General features: G+C 54.1%; 3 protein-coding genes and 1 gene segment (V, D, J or C); 2 read left to right on the forward strand and 2 right to left on the reverse strand.

The window, feature by feature from the left end:
• Positions 1-544: 544 nt before the first annotated feature.
• Positions 545-1,433, forward strand: LOC118258868 (feather keratin Cos1-2-like). The gene is made up of 2 exons (XM_035567972.2): positions 545-678; positions 1,056-1,433. Exons 1-2 carry the CDS (start codon positions 580-582, stop codon positions 1,389-1,391), a joined length of 435 nt encoding a protein of 144 aa, XP_035423865.1. The 5' UTR covers positions 545-579; the 3' UTR covers positions 1,392-1,433.
• A 2,028-nt stretch (positions 1,434-3,461) lies between these two features.
• LOC118258867 (T cell receptor alpha variable 5-like) lies at positions 3,462-6,366 on the reverse strand. The segment is given in 2 exon segments: positions 3,462-5,358; positions 6,249-6,366. Coding segments are annotated over 2 exon segments (549 nt in total).
• A 4,283-nt stretch (positions 6,367-10,649) lies between these two features.
• Positions 10,650-11,451, forward strand: LOC118258874 (feather keratin Cos2-3-like). Its single transcript, XM_035567975.2, has 2 exons — positions 10,650-10,728; positions 11,128-11,451. Exons 1-2 carry the CDS (start codon positions 10,650-10,652, stop codon positions 11,433-11,435), a joined length of 387 nt encoding a protein of 128 aa, XP_035423868.1. The 3' UTR covers positions 11,436-11,451.
• A 1,996-nt stretch (positions 11,452-13,447) lies between these two features.
• On the reverse strand, positions 13,448-15,424 carry LOC118258865 (uncharacterized). The gene is made up of 2 exons (XM_035567970.2): positions 15,310-15,424; positions 13,448-14,864 (listed from the first exon to the last, which is right to left on the reverse strand). The coding sequence occupies exons 1-2, from the start codon at positions 15,359-15,361 to the stop codon at positions 14,185-14,187; spliced, it is 732 nt and encodes a 243-aa protein (XP_035423863.1). The 5' UTR covers positions 15,362-15,424; the 3' UTR covers positions 13,448-14,184.
• Positions 15,425-17,826: the final 2,402 nt, after the last annotated feature.

Raw genomic sequence — 17,826 nt, forward strand, 5'->3', positions numbered from 1 at the left:
TGTGTCTTGGGAAAACCCACCCGGCTCTGTCTGATGCTGGTAAAAGGCAGGGTCACCTGCCCATGAAAGGTTTACTTTCTGTCTACATTCATCTTCTTGTTCCTTCTAACTAAAACAGACAACGTCCTGTTTGGCCTTTCTTTTGTGATCCAGAAAGGGCCCTGCACAACCTCTCCCCCCAATTCAGACATCCCTGGGTCAGAGCAGGAGGAGGCAAAACAGGCCAGCAGGTTTTCCCTGAGGGCGGTGTCAGGAGGGGTAGGGTCACAGCCAGGAGCTGGGTCACCTGTAGCCGAAAGGTACCCAGAGAGCCCCTAGGGAGTCACCCAGACTGACATCATTTGCCTTTCCTGGACTCTTCCAGCACGTGAGCTGAGTCTTCTGCCCACACTGACTGGTGTTGCCTGGAAATACTTGGGCCTCCCTACCTGCCACTCAGAAGTTGCCTTCTTTGGGGAAAGGGCATAAAGCAGGAAATGAAAAACAGCATCACAGGAAGGCAACACACATCCCATATCATTAGGTGGGATGTTTTGCATGCACGAGTAGCTTGTCAGAAAGTAGTCCCTGCTTCAAGGGATGCCTCTGGACATGGGGCAGCTAAGGCGCACTATAAAAGCCAGCCCATCTCCGTGCTCTGTCATCCACTTCTCTGGCCTTCTTCTCCTTGGGAACAAGGTGAGTGTGAAGCCCCTTCTTGTCCCCCTCACTCTCCCACGGGAGGACTCTTAGCTCTATGGACCTCTCAGCTGGTATCAACTGTGTTCCATGCCAAATCTTGGGGCTGCTGGTTGTGGGAGAGTCAAGGGGTAGAAGGTTTGTCATGGAGGAAGGCTGGGCCTTTAGTATGATGGCTCCTGGGCTGGAGGCTAGAGTGTAGCCAGGCCCTGGTGGCTCTTTTTGGGCTCTGGCAGGATGAGGCCAAGAAGCCCTGGCACATCCCTGCACAGCCTCCAGCTCACAGCACTGCCTGTGCCTTGGTTCCCTCAGGGTATGGTGACAGGCTGTTCCTCATGCATGCCCATGTTCTGCTTCCTCCCTGCCCTCTCTCCCAGGTGCACGTCCTGCCCCCAGACATGTCCTGCTACGACCAGTGCCGGCCATGCCTTCCATGCCAGCCCTGCGGCCCGACCCCGCTGGCCAGCAGCTGCAATGAGCCCTGTGTCAGGCAGTGCCAGAACTCCACCATCGTCATCCAGCCCTCCCCTGTGGTGGTGACCCTGCCCGGCCCCATCCTCAGCTCCTTCCCGCAGAACACTGCTGTGGGATCCTCCACCTCTGCCGCCGTTGGCAGCATCCTCAGCTGTGACGGAGTCCCCATCAACTCCGGGTGCTGTGACCTCTCCTGTATTACCAGCCGCTACTGTGGCAGCAGGTGCCGGCCCTGCTAAAGATGCCAGACAGTGCCCCAGACCAGGACCCCAGGAACTCAGAACATGCTGCTGGACAAAAATGGACAGAAGAACAGACTTTGTGTTGATTTTTTAAGAGGACCTGACCATCTCTGGCTTGTCCTGTAAAGACAGACAGGAAGGGGCCAGCCTGGATTCTATGACTACATGACCGATGTACACCTATCCTGTTTTCCACACACTCTTTTTCTTTCTTTTCTTTCTTGCCCTCTGCTTTCCGTGAGGCCCCCAGAAACCAGCCTGGAGTGACCTGCTAGCCCCTCTCCCCTTGTGGGCCAGGTCGATTGACGCCCTGTTGCAAGTCTGCCATTGGAAAAGCTGAACAGATTTTTGTCTGCTCCTGCTGTGCTACGATCTCGAGGCCTCCTCTTGGAGTCACCTCATTTCCCTCCTGAGAGTTGATAAACATTTGCAGCAACCCTGAGTGTGTCCCTGTGTGGTCTTTTCCTCTGCATACAGATGGCCATGGGAGAAAACCATTCCTTAGTGGGAACAGGCTGGGGGCACTGCCTCATTCCCCTAGGCACTGGAGGGTGGGACATACTGCAGCAATTCATCTTTCAGGCACTGTCTGTTGAAGCTGAGGAAGACATGCCTAGTTCTTCCACAGTCGATGGACACCAGTCCTTGACTTGTGACGTCTCCGCCTAGACAAGCGCTGTTGACATTGGAGGCCCCAGCTCTTGGGGAAGAGTGTTCCTCTTGCTTTGGGTGGAGCTGTGCTGGGGATGGAGGCTCAGCCAAAGATGGTCCCAAAGGATTGCAGAAACTGGGAATGGTTAATTGTCTTGGGGATGGCCCTCTGTCTCTACTCCACCTTCACCTTTCCTCCACCACCTGATCATGGGCATCATGTCTGCGCATGGAGAGCAGGTAGAGCTTCCCTGTGCATCCCTATCACCCTTCAGCACAGCATCTGGCATGGCCCAGCTGTTGCCAAGATGCGTAGGGCTGAGGGGATCCACAAGTTCGTACTGCTACCAGTCACATCAGGCCACACACTGGAGCCCCCAGTCCCTGTGAACCCAACTCCTTTTTTATGAAGGCAGGCCCAGGACAGGGACTGATGCCCAAACACTTGTGGCTGCTCGGTCTAGCTTTCTTTTCCCCAAGCATGGATCAGCTTTCATCAGGCCCTGGAACTCAGTGGCCCCATAGGTGGCACAGCCCCACCATGCTCCAGAAAAGACATTCTGTGGGTGCAGATATCCAGGTGAGTGAAAGACAAGGGAACAGGGAAAGTGTTCGGATACAGTCAAGGATCTTGCTCAGCATTATAGCCACACAGGCCAAGCTCAGAAGAGGCCCAGCACCAGAGCAGAAATGGACAATGGTGTTCCTGGTACCCCCATGCTCCGAAGGAGAGCAGGAAGCGGAGTTTCTTTCTCATGACTGAGGCGTAATGCAATGCCTCATGCGTGGCAATCGGAGAGCAACATTGTGAAGATGAGAAACTCAGTGATACCCTGGAGAAGGGGAAAAAATGTCTATGCCAGGCAGCTGGAAACGCAAATGGTTCTCCTGATGACATGGAAAGTCTCCAGTGTTTGGGGAGCAATGGTGGTGGAGTACAAGTTCTCCAAGAAGGTGAGCGGGCTGAGGAAAAAGTGCATTGGGCTACTCAGGGGCTGGTCACTCCCCACAGTGACAAAGGGGGGCCATTCCCCATAGCCTTCAGAGAGATGAGGAGAAGGTAATGACAAAGAGGATGATGTGCCAGCCGGGATGGTTTGTTAAGCTCAGAAGAATGAATTCAGTCCCAAAGGTCCTGTTCTCCTTTGCCATGGCTCTAAGGTTTCAGAAGGGGATGATGTCAGACTGAGGTTACAGGTTGTAATAACAGCAGCAGAAAACATCAACAAAAAGCCTCTTCCTTGCCTCTCATGGCCTCTCTTGATCTCTCATTTTCCCTCCATCTGCCCTCTCTCCCTCACACTCTACTTCCGTATAGACAGCCATACAAACAGCTGTCCATCCTTCTCCAGGCATCCATCCACCCACTCTTCACTTCATGACCCTCCTGGAAGTGAGCTACAAATTACAGTCTTTCATTAGAAATATTAGCGTTTTATTTTTATTTTTTATTTCATCTTTGAAAAGAAATATTAATTTTTTTTCATTGCTAGTGAAAGATTTCTTCGTGTCCCACAGTGCTGTATTACGGAAAATAATTTTCTGTGTAAAAGAAGGTCCCAACTCATAAAAATTCCAGCCAGACAACAGAAATACTGCTCTACACTATCATCAGTATCAACCCACTGATTTTTTTTCAATCAAAGTGAAGAGAAATTAAGCTTCAGAACGTTGCAAAAGAAACAAAAAATAAATGAAATTTTACAAGTATTTTTATTCTCTACATTTCCCAGTTCAGCTTTTTCTTAACAGGTTCGTGGAATGCTCAGAAGAAGATGATGAGAAAGAAGTTTTAAATGTTTTCCTTAATGGAACATTTTTATTCCAATATTAATTGCATCATTCCGATTCTCAACCTGGAATTTAACAGCTGTTAGATCAGCTCCAGCCATGTTCCCAGGCAAGAACAGGAGGGAAGGCATTGTTCCTGCAGAGGTGTTCAATGTGTCCAGAGAATCCTTGGGGCAATGATCCCGGGGGTAGATCAGACCCCTGCTGAGACAAGGCTGAGCCTGGTGCTGCCTTCCCCTAGAGCACGGAGGAAAGAGGGCCCATGGCTGCCCCCTGCTGGGAGCTGCCTGCGCCAAGCTTTTCTTTCCCCGGGTTGCTTTGCTTCTTGCTCTTGCAAGCAGACAAAAGAGTTTCCTCAAGTCTGAGGACATCAAAACACCACATTGAGCATGCTTTGTGAGATGGAGGAAGCTTCATCAGCACAGTCTCGTTTCTCCTGCCAGGTCTCGGCATTTGCAGCCTGCAGGACACCCAGCTTGTCCCAGACATGCAATGCCCCACTGCCGCAGGAGCTGGTCATTATGACACTGCTCCCTGTGCAGGGGCTGAGGATGATCACACATGCCTCCAGCTCCCCTGAGGAGATGTCAACGAACTCAGTGGGCTGTAGGTCTTCATTTATCTCTTGCTCTGATTGCTTACTGTGATGAACATGGAGAGCTCTTGGGCCTTTGGCACTAAGGGCTGCTCTATTTGTTCTGTCCCTTAGGCACAGGCTTTGGACATGAACTGGCTGAAGGTCTGGAGAAAACCTGGTGGCTGGGATGCAAATCCAGTTTATTGACTGACTCACTGAAGAGAGAGAAGAACCCTGCAAATCTCTGTCAGGACTACTTCTAGGGGTCTCTGGGCTGGGCTGGCCAGGGCTCGAAGCAAGCTGCTTTATCATGGGCTGGCAGGAATTTACTCACCCTGGGGCTGAGGGGCTGAGAGCCAGCCCCCAGGGGAGTCTTATTTCCCAGCAGGCTCTGCCCTATTCTGTCAGACCGCGAAGGGAGGAAAGTAGAGCCCTGCAGTCCAGGTCAGCCAGTCAGGGTCAGCCCTCTCTGCACAGCCACAGACACCAGCCCGTTTGGGAAAGAGGATCTGGCTGTCAGATCTTGGAGTGCACAGGGGAAGCAGCGCAGCCAGGGGAGAGCTGAGGGCCTCATCCCAGAGCTCTGCCTTGCACAGACACATCCCCTCCCCATCCGGGGTTGTTGCTCAGCCAGGGCAGCTCCCTGCACCAGGGTGTCACTCACAGCACAGAGGTACAAGGCGCTGTCAGAGAGCTCAACTTCCTTCAGCCGCAGAACACTGTGTTTCCCGTCAGTGTTCAGCTCTGTGGTGAAACGGTCCTTCTGCTTGGTGCCCTTTCCTGCTTGATAAGAAATCAGCTGAGGGGCTTGTCCCTTCTTCTGCTGGTACCAGAGCAAGCCTCCAAAGTTGGAGCTCTGGTATGTGCAATTGGTCTGGAAGGTGTTTCCCTGCTCCACGGTCACTTGTCCTTCTTGCTGGGTGACGAACACCTGCCCCATGGTTTCTGGAAGAAAGAGAAGGTCAGCAGCTCTGTGGGGAAATCTCCAGGCAGGCAAACAGGAGTGAATTCAGACCTGTGGGAGATAAGTCTCCCTGTCCTTTACCGGGCTGAAAGGTCCTGAGGCCTGGGCACAGCAAGGTGTTTTGGGGGCAGAGCTCAGAGCTCCCTGGCTAGAGTGGACCCTGTGAGAGCTGTGCTGTGTGCCTGCTCCTCCTGCCTGCTCTCCTTCTGCCCAGAGGACCAGGGCACAGCCTGTCATGCCTGGCTTTGTGTGCTGGGTCCAGCATCCCCCAGCAGGTTGAGGCGCCCATGCAGCTACTGGGAAGAGGTTCAACCTGCTTCCTCATCCCTGTCATCTCAGGGTGGTTCCAAGGCTCAACAGTACACACAAAGCTGAGGTGAGTGGTGGCAGGAGGGAGCCCTGGCTGTGCAGACAAGCAGGAGGACATTGGAGACCATAGCAGGAACACATCAGGCAGAAGACAGACTGGACACCCTGGTAATGTCCATGGGAGGAGAGCTTTAATGTCCCTGTATCCACTTGGACACAATCTGGCTGTTTCTACAGGAAAGGGAGAAATGAGGGACTGCAGAGACTGATGAAATCTTCTCTGGTGACAGTATGTGGACCAGAAGAGAGAGGCAGAGAGAAATGGACAGAAAGGACAAGAAAAACAGGAGACGCGCCTCAGGTCTCTCCTCTCTGTGTTTTCTTCTCATTTTGAAGAATAACAGCATCTTGAAGGCATGAGTCCAAGAGCCAGAAATGGGAGCCAACATTTAACAACATTTTCCCTGTGATTCAAGAGTTGGTCCCCACATAAACATGGTAAGGCTGATGAGGGCTTCCTGGGGAAAGAAGATTTATGACTTGATTAAAAGCCAGCACTTACCCAGCAGTTGCCCCAGGAAGGCAGTGAGGACGAGATACCCGTGGTGCATGCTGAGACCGACCCTCCTGTTTGCTGCGAGAGAGAGAGTCAGCAAAGCACCTCCCAGCCCCGAAAGAACAGAGCTGCCGGAAATGACTCTGCTGGGGGAACAAGGGGAGATTCAGTGACGAGAAATGTTCTGGTCTGACTGTGCCCCAAATGCTCCCTGGGGTTTCTCCCTCCTCCAGCAGGAGCAACCATTGAGGATTGTCACAGTCAGGGGTCCTGGGAACTCTGGGGGCCACATCATGGGAAGGGGCTGCTCTCGTCTCCTCTCCCAGAGGGGTCCTCACCTCCCCAGCTACAACTGCCTTCTCTTCTGCACACGCACTGCTTGGCCATGGCTGATGTCGGGGCAGTCTTCCCCACTGAGCTTGTTCTTTTTACCCTGGGGTCCTCTGCTCCATGAGGATGTTCCTATTTCCTGTGTGAGGAGAAGACACCTCGATTTCTCTCCCACATCCCCAGAAAGAAGGGAGGATCCATGCTACGCAGCAGCCCAGGGTTTCTGGCTGTGTCCTGTTCTGGTGGGATAACGTAGCTTTTGCAAGAGGAACGGGGCTCCAGCGGGGTGTGGGATGCCACAAGCCCAGAGGGGACAAGGACCACCTGTTCCATAGGGTAAAGGGTGGGGAGTCAGCAGGGAAAAGGATGTGGGTTCAGTGGGTCACATGTACTCACACTGATGGGCCACAGGGGGCACCCACCCACGGCCACAGCCGTGGCAGTCTCTGCTTCCCTGGTGCTTGGGCCCCCACTGTCACCACCCCTAACACCTTGTCTGGCTTGGCAGCACCTGGCCAGTTGTGTTGTCCTCCCCCATATCTCCCTCAGCACACCTCAAACGTGGAGCTCTCAGACACCCAAAGGAATGATACTCCAAGCCCTGCAGACCCCAACTGTTCCTTTCATACCCCCCAGGCAGTGTGAACTTTCTCCTGAGAGAGGGAGGTACGAGAATCTTACCAAGTAGAGATAGAGTGCTGACAGCATTAAACTAGGATGCTACTTAGTGTCTTTACTAACTATGGTGCATAGTGCAAATTAACTAAAGCAAGAAGCCTTGGGCCCCTTACCAAGGTCAGTCTCTTAATAAGAGTGTGAGCCTATCTTAAGAAACTGGTAGAAACTGGTCCTGCGGATGGACGAGAGCCAAGGAGCAACTGAGTCTGCGCAACGACAAGAGGTCAACTAGCGGTGATGAGGAAGAGTCATCAGTCTTCATCCCCACGACCCCCGACTACCACCACCAGGAGACACTGCACTAGTGCAGATGGGAGGAGTTTATGGAAATAACTCCCTGGAACTAATTTTAATATGAAGCCGGGACAGGTTATGAATATGTACAGGTGTGTTGTGAAACTTCATGTATATGTAACACTTTACTGCATATAACTAAGGCAAGTTGCCGTGTCAGGTGTGCACAACTTTGGTGGGACTAACCCCCGTGCTGCCCAGCGCTGAATAAACATACCTACTTTACAATCTTGCTGATTGTGGAGTCCATTTTCCGCAAGTCACTCCCTCTCTCCAAAAAAATTTACCGCACGAAGCAGTGAATCCACTTCACTGCCTGTGGTGGCCCGAAACAGAAGGAGATTTTTCGTGGGGAAGTTTGGGATCCGCATGGCAGCTCACCTGAGGAGCCAAAGAGCTCTGCTGTGCTGCCCAGCGCTGTGCTGTCCACATCCTTTGGCACATGGTAGTGAGCATGTGGCGAGTCTGTAGGAGTGAAGCAACGTGTTGTTTGATGAACAGAGTTGTCCATTTCTAAGAAGAATCACACAAAATCCCAGAAAATCTCCAAAGATGCCAGTGAATCTCAGCAGGAGCAGGATCTGCAGCGTGTGCCTTGCCCTGACAAGTGGTCTGTCTTATGTTCCTTTGGTGTACTCCACCGCAACCAACCTCTCATTTTTAACTTGCCATGGTTATATGCAGCAAAGAGTTACATATACATGAAGTTTCACAACACACATACATATTCATAACCTGTCCCCGCTTCATATTAAAATTAGTTCCAAGGAGTCATTTCCATAAACTCCTCCCATCTGCGCTTGCGCAGTGTCTCCTGGTGGTGGTCTTCGGGGGTCGTGGGGGTGAAGATTGATGACTCTTCCTCGTCACTGCTAGTTGACCTCTTGTCTCTGCACGGACTCAGTTGCTTCTTGGATCTTGTCCATCCACAGGACCAGTTCCTACCAGTTTCTTAAGATAGGCTCACACTCTTATTAAGAGACTGACCTTGGTAAAGGGGCCCAAGGCTTCTTGCTTTAATTAATGCACAAGCAACATAGTTAGTAAAGACACTAAGTAGCATCCTAGTTTCATGCCGTCAGCACTCTACCTCTACTTGATAAGATTCCCCTAACTCCCTCTCTCAGTCCCCACTTTTAGTTAGTAAGTTAGTAAGTTCTTTTCTAAAATTCTAGAAAATTCTAGTAAATTATTGTATTCTCCGAACTCCTTCTCTCATTCTGACTGCTCGTGGCCTTAATGAAAGCATTCAGCAGGACTGGATGACTCTGGCATTGCCAGCTGCTACTCAGGCAGAAGGTGCCGTCCATGCCAAAGCTGCTGGTCAGGGCCCTGGGAAGGGCTCCCAGGAACTATGAACATAGTGTGTGATGGTCAGCCATGCTGAAGCACTCCAGATGCTGAGCATTCCTCTGGCACAAGGGGGGGATCAGTTTACTCTTGGCACTGTGTGATCCCTTTGCTGTGAAATCCCACACGTGGAGGAGCGACAGCCGTCCCTTTGCCTTCAGGAGAACCAGCCTGACGTGGGCTGGATGGGACTCTGTCCCCTCTGCGATGCATTTCTGAGACAATGCTGGCAGGCCTTTATAGACAGGTGTGAGGAGATGGGCCTGGCTCCAGCACTGACTCCCAGGAGGACCTGGCAGTGTCCAGGGGTGGAAATCCCTCACTGACAGGCACTAGCAGGAGCCTCACAGCAGTCTGCTTCTCCTATACATCCCAAGGCGGTCGATGGACAGCCACACTGAGGCACTCCTAACACTGTTACCCTGAATTAAACCAAGGACCCAAACTGTCCTGATACGGTCCTTGCTGAGGCCTGAATTCTGCAGTACCAGAGGGTGATTGTTGCGGCATGGGGGAAAGGAGGGCTCAGGAGAAAGGAGCTGTGTTTCGGTGCCTCTTTCCTGGACACATCTCTGCCAGGCTGGTGCCATCTCCGTTCAGCTGCTCTCAGGCTCCTTCTGACTCTGGGAACCTGCTCCCCTGCAGAATCATGCACACAGCAGGGGAGAGTGCTGACACTGTGCACGTTCCCTCGTGATAAAGGGAAAACAAGGACACACGCACGTGCTCATCTATACCTGCATGGAGTCATGCACAAATCTGTGCACCCACGTGCGTTCACACAGAGCCAGCTGCACACAGGTTGTCACAAGACAAGAGCAGATGTGTGAACACAAGCAACCAGGCCCTCAGGTGAGTGCACAAGGTGAGCCTATGAGGAGAGGTGCTATATTCTGGACCTCGTTCCCATAGCAGCTGGGCTGATGGGAATGTGAAGCTCAAGGGCAGCCTTGGCTGCAGTGACTGTGGAATGGTGGAATTGAGGATCCTGAGCACAGCGAGGAGGAAGCACAACAGACTTGATGTCCTGGACTTCTGGAGAGCAGACTTTGGCCCGCTCAGGCATCTGCTTGGCAGTGTACCATGATACAAAGCCCTGAAGGGGAGATGGGCCCAAGAAGGCTGGTTAATATTCAAGAATCACCTCCTCAAAGCTCAGGAGCGATGCATCCCAACAAAGACGGAGTCAGGCAAAATGCCAGGAGACGTCCATGGATGAACATGGAGCAACTGGCTAAACTCAAACATGACAGAGAAGGCCATAGAAGGCGGGAGCAAGGACAGGTAACCTGGAAAGAATACAGAGACATTGTCTGATGAGTAAGTTAGGAGAGCTAAATCAAAGGCAGTATTTAACCAAGGAAAGAAGCTTTGTTTCCTCTGCTCTGCCTCACTGAGACCCCACCTGGAGTGCTGTGTTCAGCTTTGGGGCCCCCAGCATGAGAAACATATAGACCTGTTAGAGTGGGTCCAGAGGAGAGCCATGAAGATGATCAGAGGGGACCCGTCCAGCACTTCCGGTGAGTCTTCTGCCCTCACTGATGCATTCCTGCCCTAGAACTCCTTGGACATTTCATGCCAGCACTCTAAAGAAACCATCGCTGCGGAATGGCCGTTGCCTAGATCTGGAAATGAAAAGGCAGCAGTGCAGGAAACCAACACACAGCTCATAGCATTTGTTGGGATGGTTTGCATTCAAGATGAGCTTGTCAGAAAATTGTTACCTCTGCCAAGGGTGCCCCTGGGCCTGCGGCAATGAAGGACCAGTATAAAAGGCAGCCCAGCTCCCTGCTCTCTCATCCAATTCTCTCGCCTCATCCTCCTTGGGTACCAGGTGAGTCTGAAGCCCTCTCTCCTCCTCTTCTGAACTAGAAGGGATCTTGCATCAGTAGACGTCACATCTGATGGTGGTTCAGTGCTATGCTGGGCCTTGGAGTTCCTTGCCATGGGAGAGGGGTGGAGGGAAACGTTCTGTGTAGAGAGAGGCTGGGACATGGTGCTGAGGCAGCTTTTTGGATTACGTGCTACGGGATTGTCTCATTGGTTCAGGCTGCTCTTTGAAGGGCCCTGTCAGGACAAAGCGATGAAGACCATGAGCCTCCTGGTAGAGCCTCCACATCCACCCTCAGCAGTCATCTTGGCTCCTTTGTTTTGGGTAACAGGGCTGCTCCTCATCTACCCATGTGCTCTTCTTCCTCTCTGCCCTCTCTCCCAGGTGCATCTCCAGCCCCAGACATGTCCTGCTACAACCAGTGCCTGCCATGCCGGCCCTGTGGCCCGACCCCGCTGGCCAGCAGCTGCAACGAGCCCTGCGTCAGGCAGTGCCAGAACTCCACCGTCGTCATTGAGCCCTCTCCTGTGGTGGTGACCCTGCCCGGCCCCATCCTCAGCTCCTTCCCGCAGAACACCGTTGTGGGATCCTCCACCTCTGCTGCCGTTGGCAGCATCCTCAGCTGTGACGGAGTCCCCATCACCTCTGGCTGCTGTGACCTCTCGGGCATTTCCAGCCGCTACTGTGGCAGAAGGTGCCTGCCCTGCTAAAGCCACTGGCCATGGCCCTGGGGTTCCAGCACGACCATGGTGCTGGACAATAGAAGGAGGAATCTTCAGGCCCTTGCTTTCAGAATGACTGACCTTCCTCACCTCCTCTGGCAGACATCACCAGGAGCCAGACCAGGGGCTACCCCGAGATTTCTGAAAACATGGCCCATGTCTCTCCTTCCATCCCTCCACCTACCTCCTTCTCTCCCTTTGCTTTGTGTTCCTCTCCTCCCTTGGGTTGTGAAGCTCCTCAGATCCAGCCCTCCCGCTGCGGTAACAGCAGACACATGCCCTGCATGATCTCCGCCATGGGCTAGGGACGCTGTCTCTTGGTAGGCCCTGGAGATCCCTGCACTGAAGGGCCTCTGCTCAGAGTGACCTCCTTTTCCTCTGTACACTCATTAAAGATTTCTGCATCCCAGCCTTGGCTGTAGATGTTTCTTCCCTCTGCGTATGCCCTCCTGAGCTGCCCAGGGAGAATGGTTTTGCCCTTGGTGTGTACAAGATGGGTGTTTAAGGAGCCTCTTCCCCTCTCCCAGAAGAATGGGAGGTTGCGACACGCTGCAGAGGGTCCTCTCTTGGGCACTGCCCCTTGGAGCTGAAGAAGACATCCCTGGCTTTCACAGAGCAAGGGGCAATCTACCCTTGCCTTGCAACATCTCTGCCCACAGCTCCCCCTGTCCTGCAAACAGAGAGCACAACCTCTGCTGTCCTCACGGGAAAAGCTACAAGTCTGTGGGAGGCTGTGGAGGCTGGGCACCCTGCAGGCTCTTAGGAACGGGCTTCCTCTTGCTCAGGACAGTGCTGTGCTGGGTAAGCAGGTGGGGACAGAAGATGGATGGCACATGTGGGGAATGGGTGGACTAAGTGCAGGGATGCCCAACCGCTTCTACTCCACCTTCATCTCCCCTCTTTTGCCCCACCTCGGGGCTATGGCCAGCACACATGGGCATGTGCGGCAGGAACATGTGTCCCACGAGGCCCAACCACCCCCAGCACAGCACTTGGCAGGGCCCAGGTGGTGGCACACATGCAGGGCCGACCCCCTTCACAAGTCAGCATTGGTGTTAGCCATAATGGACCATACATGGCAATCTCCAGTCCCTGAGGACCCTGCACCCCCATGGGCTGGGTCAGTGCAAAGACAGCAAGCGGTTTGCATGCCCCCACGCTGCTCTGTGCTGCCCACTTGCCCCCAAGCATGCAGCAGCTTTCCTCAGTTTTGCCCAGGACCTGCACTCACAGGGACTTCCTCATGCTCATTTCCACTTTTCCTGACCATTTGTTTTGCTCCTCCTCAGGCAAGAGGCTGTTTCTCTGTTTCTTCCTTTGGTTATGTAGAGGCTATCTTCAGGATGTTTGCAGCTCTCTGGTGCCCAGCTGCACTTCAAGGATGCCCATTGTTTCCAGGCCCAGTTCGACTGCTGGCAGACATTTTTCCTGTCAGTGCTTTGCAGCCCCCTGATGTCTGCACTTTCTCATTAGAGCCTGGTTACCTCTGTAACAGCTCCCATCAGCAGGGCACCCTGTCCCTGCTCGATTACAGAGCTGTTTCCTTAGAGATCCACGTATGGCCCTGCTTGGTACAGCCTTGTCATGTCCAGAAGGAATCAACCATGCAGGCAAAAGAGAAGAGCCAAAGGTGTGCTGGGGTAAACCCTTTGTCTTTCCTGGTGTCAGAGGAATGGAATCAGCCACAGCTGCAAGAGAAAGTAACCAGTTTAGCCCAGGTGAAGGTATGGCACTGCCAGGGCTATAACTGTGGGTGGATTCTGCCTCTGTGTTTGCACAAGGCAGCTTAGCTTGGATGAGTGTTGTGGTTTAGCCCGGCTGGCAGCCAAACACCACACAGCCGTTCGCTCACCCTCCCCCCTCCCTCTCCAGGATGGGGGAGAGAAACGGGAAAGTGAAGTCTGTGAGTTGAGATAAAGACAGTTTATTAAGACAGGGAAAAGAATAATAATAATAATAATAATAGTAATAATAATAATAATAATAGTATTAATAGTAATAACGTGTACGAAATAAGTGATGCACAATGTAATTGCTCACCACCCGTTGACAGATGCCCAGCCTATCCCCGAGCAGCTGGCCCCCCACCCCGGCTAGCCACCCCTATATATATTGTTCAGCATGACGTCAGATGGTATGGAATACCCCTTTGGCCAGTTTGGGTCAGCTGTCCTGTGTCTGTCCCCTCCCAGCTCCTGCTGCATCCCTAGCCTGCTCGCTAGCAGGACAGAGCGAGAAGCTGAAAAGTCCTTGGCTTGGTGTAAGCACTGCTCTACAACAATTAAAACATCAGCATGTTATCAGCACTCTTCTCATTCTAATCCAAAACATAGCACCCTGCCAGCTACTAGGAGGAAAATTAACTCTGTCCTACCTGAAACCAGGACAATGAGACACCCACTAAGCTGAGCAAACCCCTTTGCTGTGAAATCCCATACATGGAGGAGCAACAGCCGCCCCTTTGCCTTCAGGAGAACCAGCCTGACGTGGGCTGGATGGGAATCTGTCCCCTCTGCGATTCATTTCTGAGACAATGCTGGCAGGCCTTTATAGACAGGTGTGAGGAGATGGGCCTGGCTCCAGCACTGACTCCCAGGAGGACCTGGCAGTGTCCAGGGGTGGAAATCCCTCACTGACAGGCACTAGCAGGAGCCTCACAGCAGTCTGCTTCTCCTATACATCCCAAGGTGGTCGATGGACAGCCACGCTGAGGCACTCCTAACACTGTTACCCTGAATTAAACCAAGGACCCAAACTGTCCTGATACGGTCCTTGCTGAGGCCTGAATTCTGCAGTACCAGAGGGTGATTGTTGCAGCGTGAGGAAAAGGAGGGCTCAGGAGAAAGGAGCTGTGTTTCAGTGCCTCTTCCCTGGACACGTCTCTGCCAGGCTGGTGCCATCTCCGTTCAGGTGCACCCAGGCTCCAGACCCTTTCAGCAGAACTGAAGTGCCTTGGAGGGGCCGGGCTGGCGCGTGCCCCCCCGGGGCTGCGGGGCGAGGTGGTCCCGGCGGGCGGAGCGGCAGCGCTCCCTGGGGGCTGTGCCCCTGCCTCGCCCCCGCCACACACGCCCGGCCCCGCCCGCCACGGTTCCTGCCCGGCCGCAGCCCCGGCTCCTCTCCCCGTGGCTCTCAGGGCGCAGTAATACACCGCCGCGTCCCGAAGCCGGGGCTGGGCGAGCCACAGGGCGCTGGACCGGCGGTCTGCTGCCACCGATAGCTGCCCTGCCGGGTCCGTCACATCTTGGGACCCAGTTAAAGCCCACACGAGGAATGCGGGGCCTCGGCCCGGGAGATGACGGTACCAATAGATGTAGTCGTTTGACTGGATGTTGGGGTGTGAGCAGGTGATGTTGATGCCGGTGCCATCTCTGGTCTCTGCCCGTGGCTCCTGCTGCACCTGGGCTCTGCCTGCAGCCACTGCCAAGAAGAAAAGGAGGAGAAAACTCAGAACAGGGCTTTGCTGCCTCCAAAATATCACACAAGGGGAGAGGGGAGAAGAAAACGGTTGACAGCTGATGGGAGCATTTTCTCGGAAGAAAGCACACAAAGGCATTTCTCCGGGAATGGTTATTTGGGGACCAGGTCGGAGGAGGGCTGTTTGGAAGGAGGGTCCGAGCCGAGCCAGGAGGAGAAGGGAAGCAGGCAGGAATGAGTGGGGGTGTGCTGAAAGGAGAGGAGGAAGGCAGGGAGCAAGGCAAGGTGGGAGGGAACGGCCGGCTGAGCTCGCTGGAGGCAGACGGGATGGCTGCAGAGGGAGGACAGAGGGGAGCGAGGTCCGTAAGAAGCCGGCGGGCCAGCAGCGAGGGCGGCCCCGGCCCCCCGCAGCCCCCGTCCCGTCCCCGCCGCCGGCAGCCCCGCGCACCCAGGAGCACCGCGGCCAGCCCCGCCAGCCCTGCGGCCCGGCCCTGCCGCATCCCGCCGCTCCGCCGCCCGCGCCGCGCTGCCCCCGCCAGCCCCGGCTCTGCTCCGCCCGCGGCGCCTCCTCCCCGCCGCCGCCCGGCGCCGCCAGCTCCGCCCCGGGGCCGCTCGGGGGCTGGCCCGGGCTGCGAGTGCTGGGCGCCTGTGGGCGGGCAGGGCTTGGGCTGCTGCCAGCGGGGCTCTGCCCGTCCTGCAGCCCAGCCCGGGACGCGGAGGCGAGTGCGGGGAGAGGCTGAGGCAGCTCCTTCGGCACGGACGAGGGGAGGGGAAGAAGAGGAGGGAAGCAGAGGGGAGGTGAGGGAAAAGGAGAGGGAGTGGCAAAGCAGCTGCCTACCTGCAGTATGCCCAGCAAGATGGGCAAGCAGAGTCTGAGACCCCCTTCCCCTGCTCCAGGAGCTGCACCAGGAACCTCCTGGCTCCAGCAGCTGAGAGCACAGGCCAGGCGTGGCCTAACTCCATTTGACTGCAGCACCTGGCACCAAATCCACTCCCGCTGCTCCACAAGGAGCTGGCACTTTCTCCTTGCAGCACATGTGCACACAGGACAAAGCGAGATTATGCAGAGGTAAGGACAGATTCCAGAAGAGGACAGGACAGACAACAGTGCTCAGATGCAGGGCCCAGCCACACAAGTGCATGGAGCAGCCCCTTTTACACCCTGCGCTGTCTGCCCTCGTGTGCTCCTCCTGGCTCCCGTTTCCCTGCACGTCCCCTCATGGGGTTGTATAGGTCTGTCCTGCACCCATCCCAGCCTGTGTCCTGGCCCACAGCTATAGGAGGTGCAAGGCCCAGGCTGATCTTCCTGGCAGTGGCACCTGTGGTTTCTTGATAGGCCAACAACTGGAGTGAATGGTGAGGTTTGTCTCTTGTCATTGCCTCTGTGTTTGTTTTCTCTGGTCTCGGTCTCTGTATGCTTGTTGAATGCCTCCTCTTTTCTTAGCATCCCAATTGACAAGGTCCCCGATCTTAGAACCTCAGTGGCATAAACATATCCACAGCCCCGTGTACACCCCCCAAGTGGTGTGACTGCCCACATTTGGTCTCCTCACTGCCTCCCTCGTCATCTGTCAGTCAGGTTTGTATCCCTGTGTGTTGTTTCCAGCTTCCTTTTGTTCTTTCTCTCTGCCCCCCTCGCAAGTGCTGAAGGGCTGCTTCTAGGGTAGGAAACAAGGAGGGAGTAGCTGAAAGGTAAGAAAGAAAATAAGGGCTGCTGTGGAAGCAGTGATGGCAGCTTCCCCAAGACCTCCATTGTGGAAGAGAGTAGAGAAAACGGCATGGCCCTGAAAGCAGAGACAGAGAACACAGCAGAGGAAACAAACAAACAACCTCCCTCTGTTTCTCAGGTTTCCCATGGCTTCCTTTACCTTTTCGGTCCTTAGGCTGTAGATTGGTGCATGGAGCAGGGGCATCACAGCCCTGGAGAAGATGGACACCGCTTTGTTGAGGGAGACATTGGGAATGGGTTTTGTTTAGAGGAGGGAATGTAGCCCTTGGCATGATACAAGTGCAGGCAAATGAGAGTTAGCAGACAGTGTCTTGTGTCTCCTCACATGACTACATTCAGAGGGAGACCAGGAGCACCCTGCAGGAGCTCAAGGAGGACAGGAAAACTGGTGGTGCTGTTGTAGTCAAGGAGCACACCAGTCCAGAAGCTCTCTGCAGAAGCCAGCTGCATGACAGATAGCAAGTCCCAGAAGAAGCTGTGATTGTGTAGGGCCAGAGCAGGGCAAACAAAGAGTGAGCGCCACTTGTGCCAAGGAGGGGAGCAGGAGCTCAGCCCACAGGACTCCCACCAGACTGGAGTACTGCAGTGGGTGGTAGACGCACACAGCTTGGTCATAGGTCATGAGTGTGAAGAGGACATCGCAGTTTAGGCCCACTGGTGGAGGAAGAGGAGCCAGAGCACACAGCTGGAAAAGTAAATTGATCTTCCTGGCAGTGGCACCTGTGGTTTCTGGTATTATGAGTGTATTCCCAGTCTGGATCAAGAGGTAGCTGGCTGAGTCCAGAATGAAGAGCAGTAGCTCTCAGCTCTCAGACAAACCCAGCAGCAACAAAAGAAACCACTCTGTAGACCTTCCCCTCACCCCTGTGGGAAGATACCAGGGGCAGGAGGAAGGAGGAGATGGAGTTGCTGCTCAGGATTCATGGTCTTCCACCACTCGATATCTTCTGGAGGAAAAACACAGCAGGGCCTCAGCAAGCCAGGATGTTCCTTCAGAGACAGGAGAAAGTCAGATCAGAACCCTGGAGTTCAGGAGAGCAGCATTTGCTTTCTTCGCTGTGTGCACACGTACCTGTCTGTGTGTGCCCAAATATACTTCAGTATGCATCCAGGAGTGTCTGTGAGTGCACCCATGAGTTCATGCATCTTTCTACATGAGCAGCAGTGTGCATGAGTGCTGTTCCCTTCACCTGCTTTTGATGTCATGAATGATATCGGTATGTGATCAAGGGTCAC

This window comes from Cygnus atratus, chromosome 25 (genome assembly GCF_013377495.2).
Source record: "Cygnus atratus isolate AKBS03 ecotype Queensland, Australia chromosome 25, CAtr_DNAZoo_HiC_assembly, whole genome shotgun sequence".
Lineage (NCBI taxonomy): Eukaryota > Metazoa > Chordata > Aves > Anseriformes > Anatidae > Cygnus > Cygnus atratus.

What these genes read in the sequence shown, in the direction of transcription:
- LOC118258868 (XM_035567972.2), top strand. Translation starts at nt 580, where the DNA reads ATGCCTCTGGACATGGGGCAGCTAAGGCGCACTATAAAAGCCAGCCCA. An exon ending in TTCTTCTCCTTGGGAACAAG is followed by an intron (nt 679 to 1,055) that starts GTGAGTGTGAAG and finishes CCTCTCTCCCAG; the next exon opens with GTGCACGTCCTGCCCCCAGA.
- LOC118258874 (XM_035567975.2), top strand. Translation starts at nt 10,650, where the DNA reads ATGAAGGACCAGTATAAAAGGCAGCCCAGCTCCCTGCTCTCTCATCCA. An exon ending in TCATCCTCCTTGGGTACCAG is followed by an intron (nt 10,729 to 11,127) that starts GTGAGTCTGAAG and finishes CTCCAGCCCCAG; the next exon opens with ACATGTCCTGCTACAACCAG.
- LOC118258865 (XM_035567970.2), bottom strand. Translation starts at nt 15,361, where the DNA reads ATGCGGCAGGGCCGGGCCGCAGGGCTGGCGGGGCTGGCCGCGGTGCTC. An exon ending in GCTGGCCGCGGTGCTCCTGG is followed by an intron (nt 14,865 to 15,309) that starts GTGCGCGGGGCT and finishes TCTTCTTGGCAG; the next exon opens with TGGCTGCAGGCAGAGCCCAG.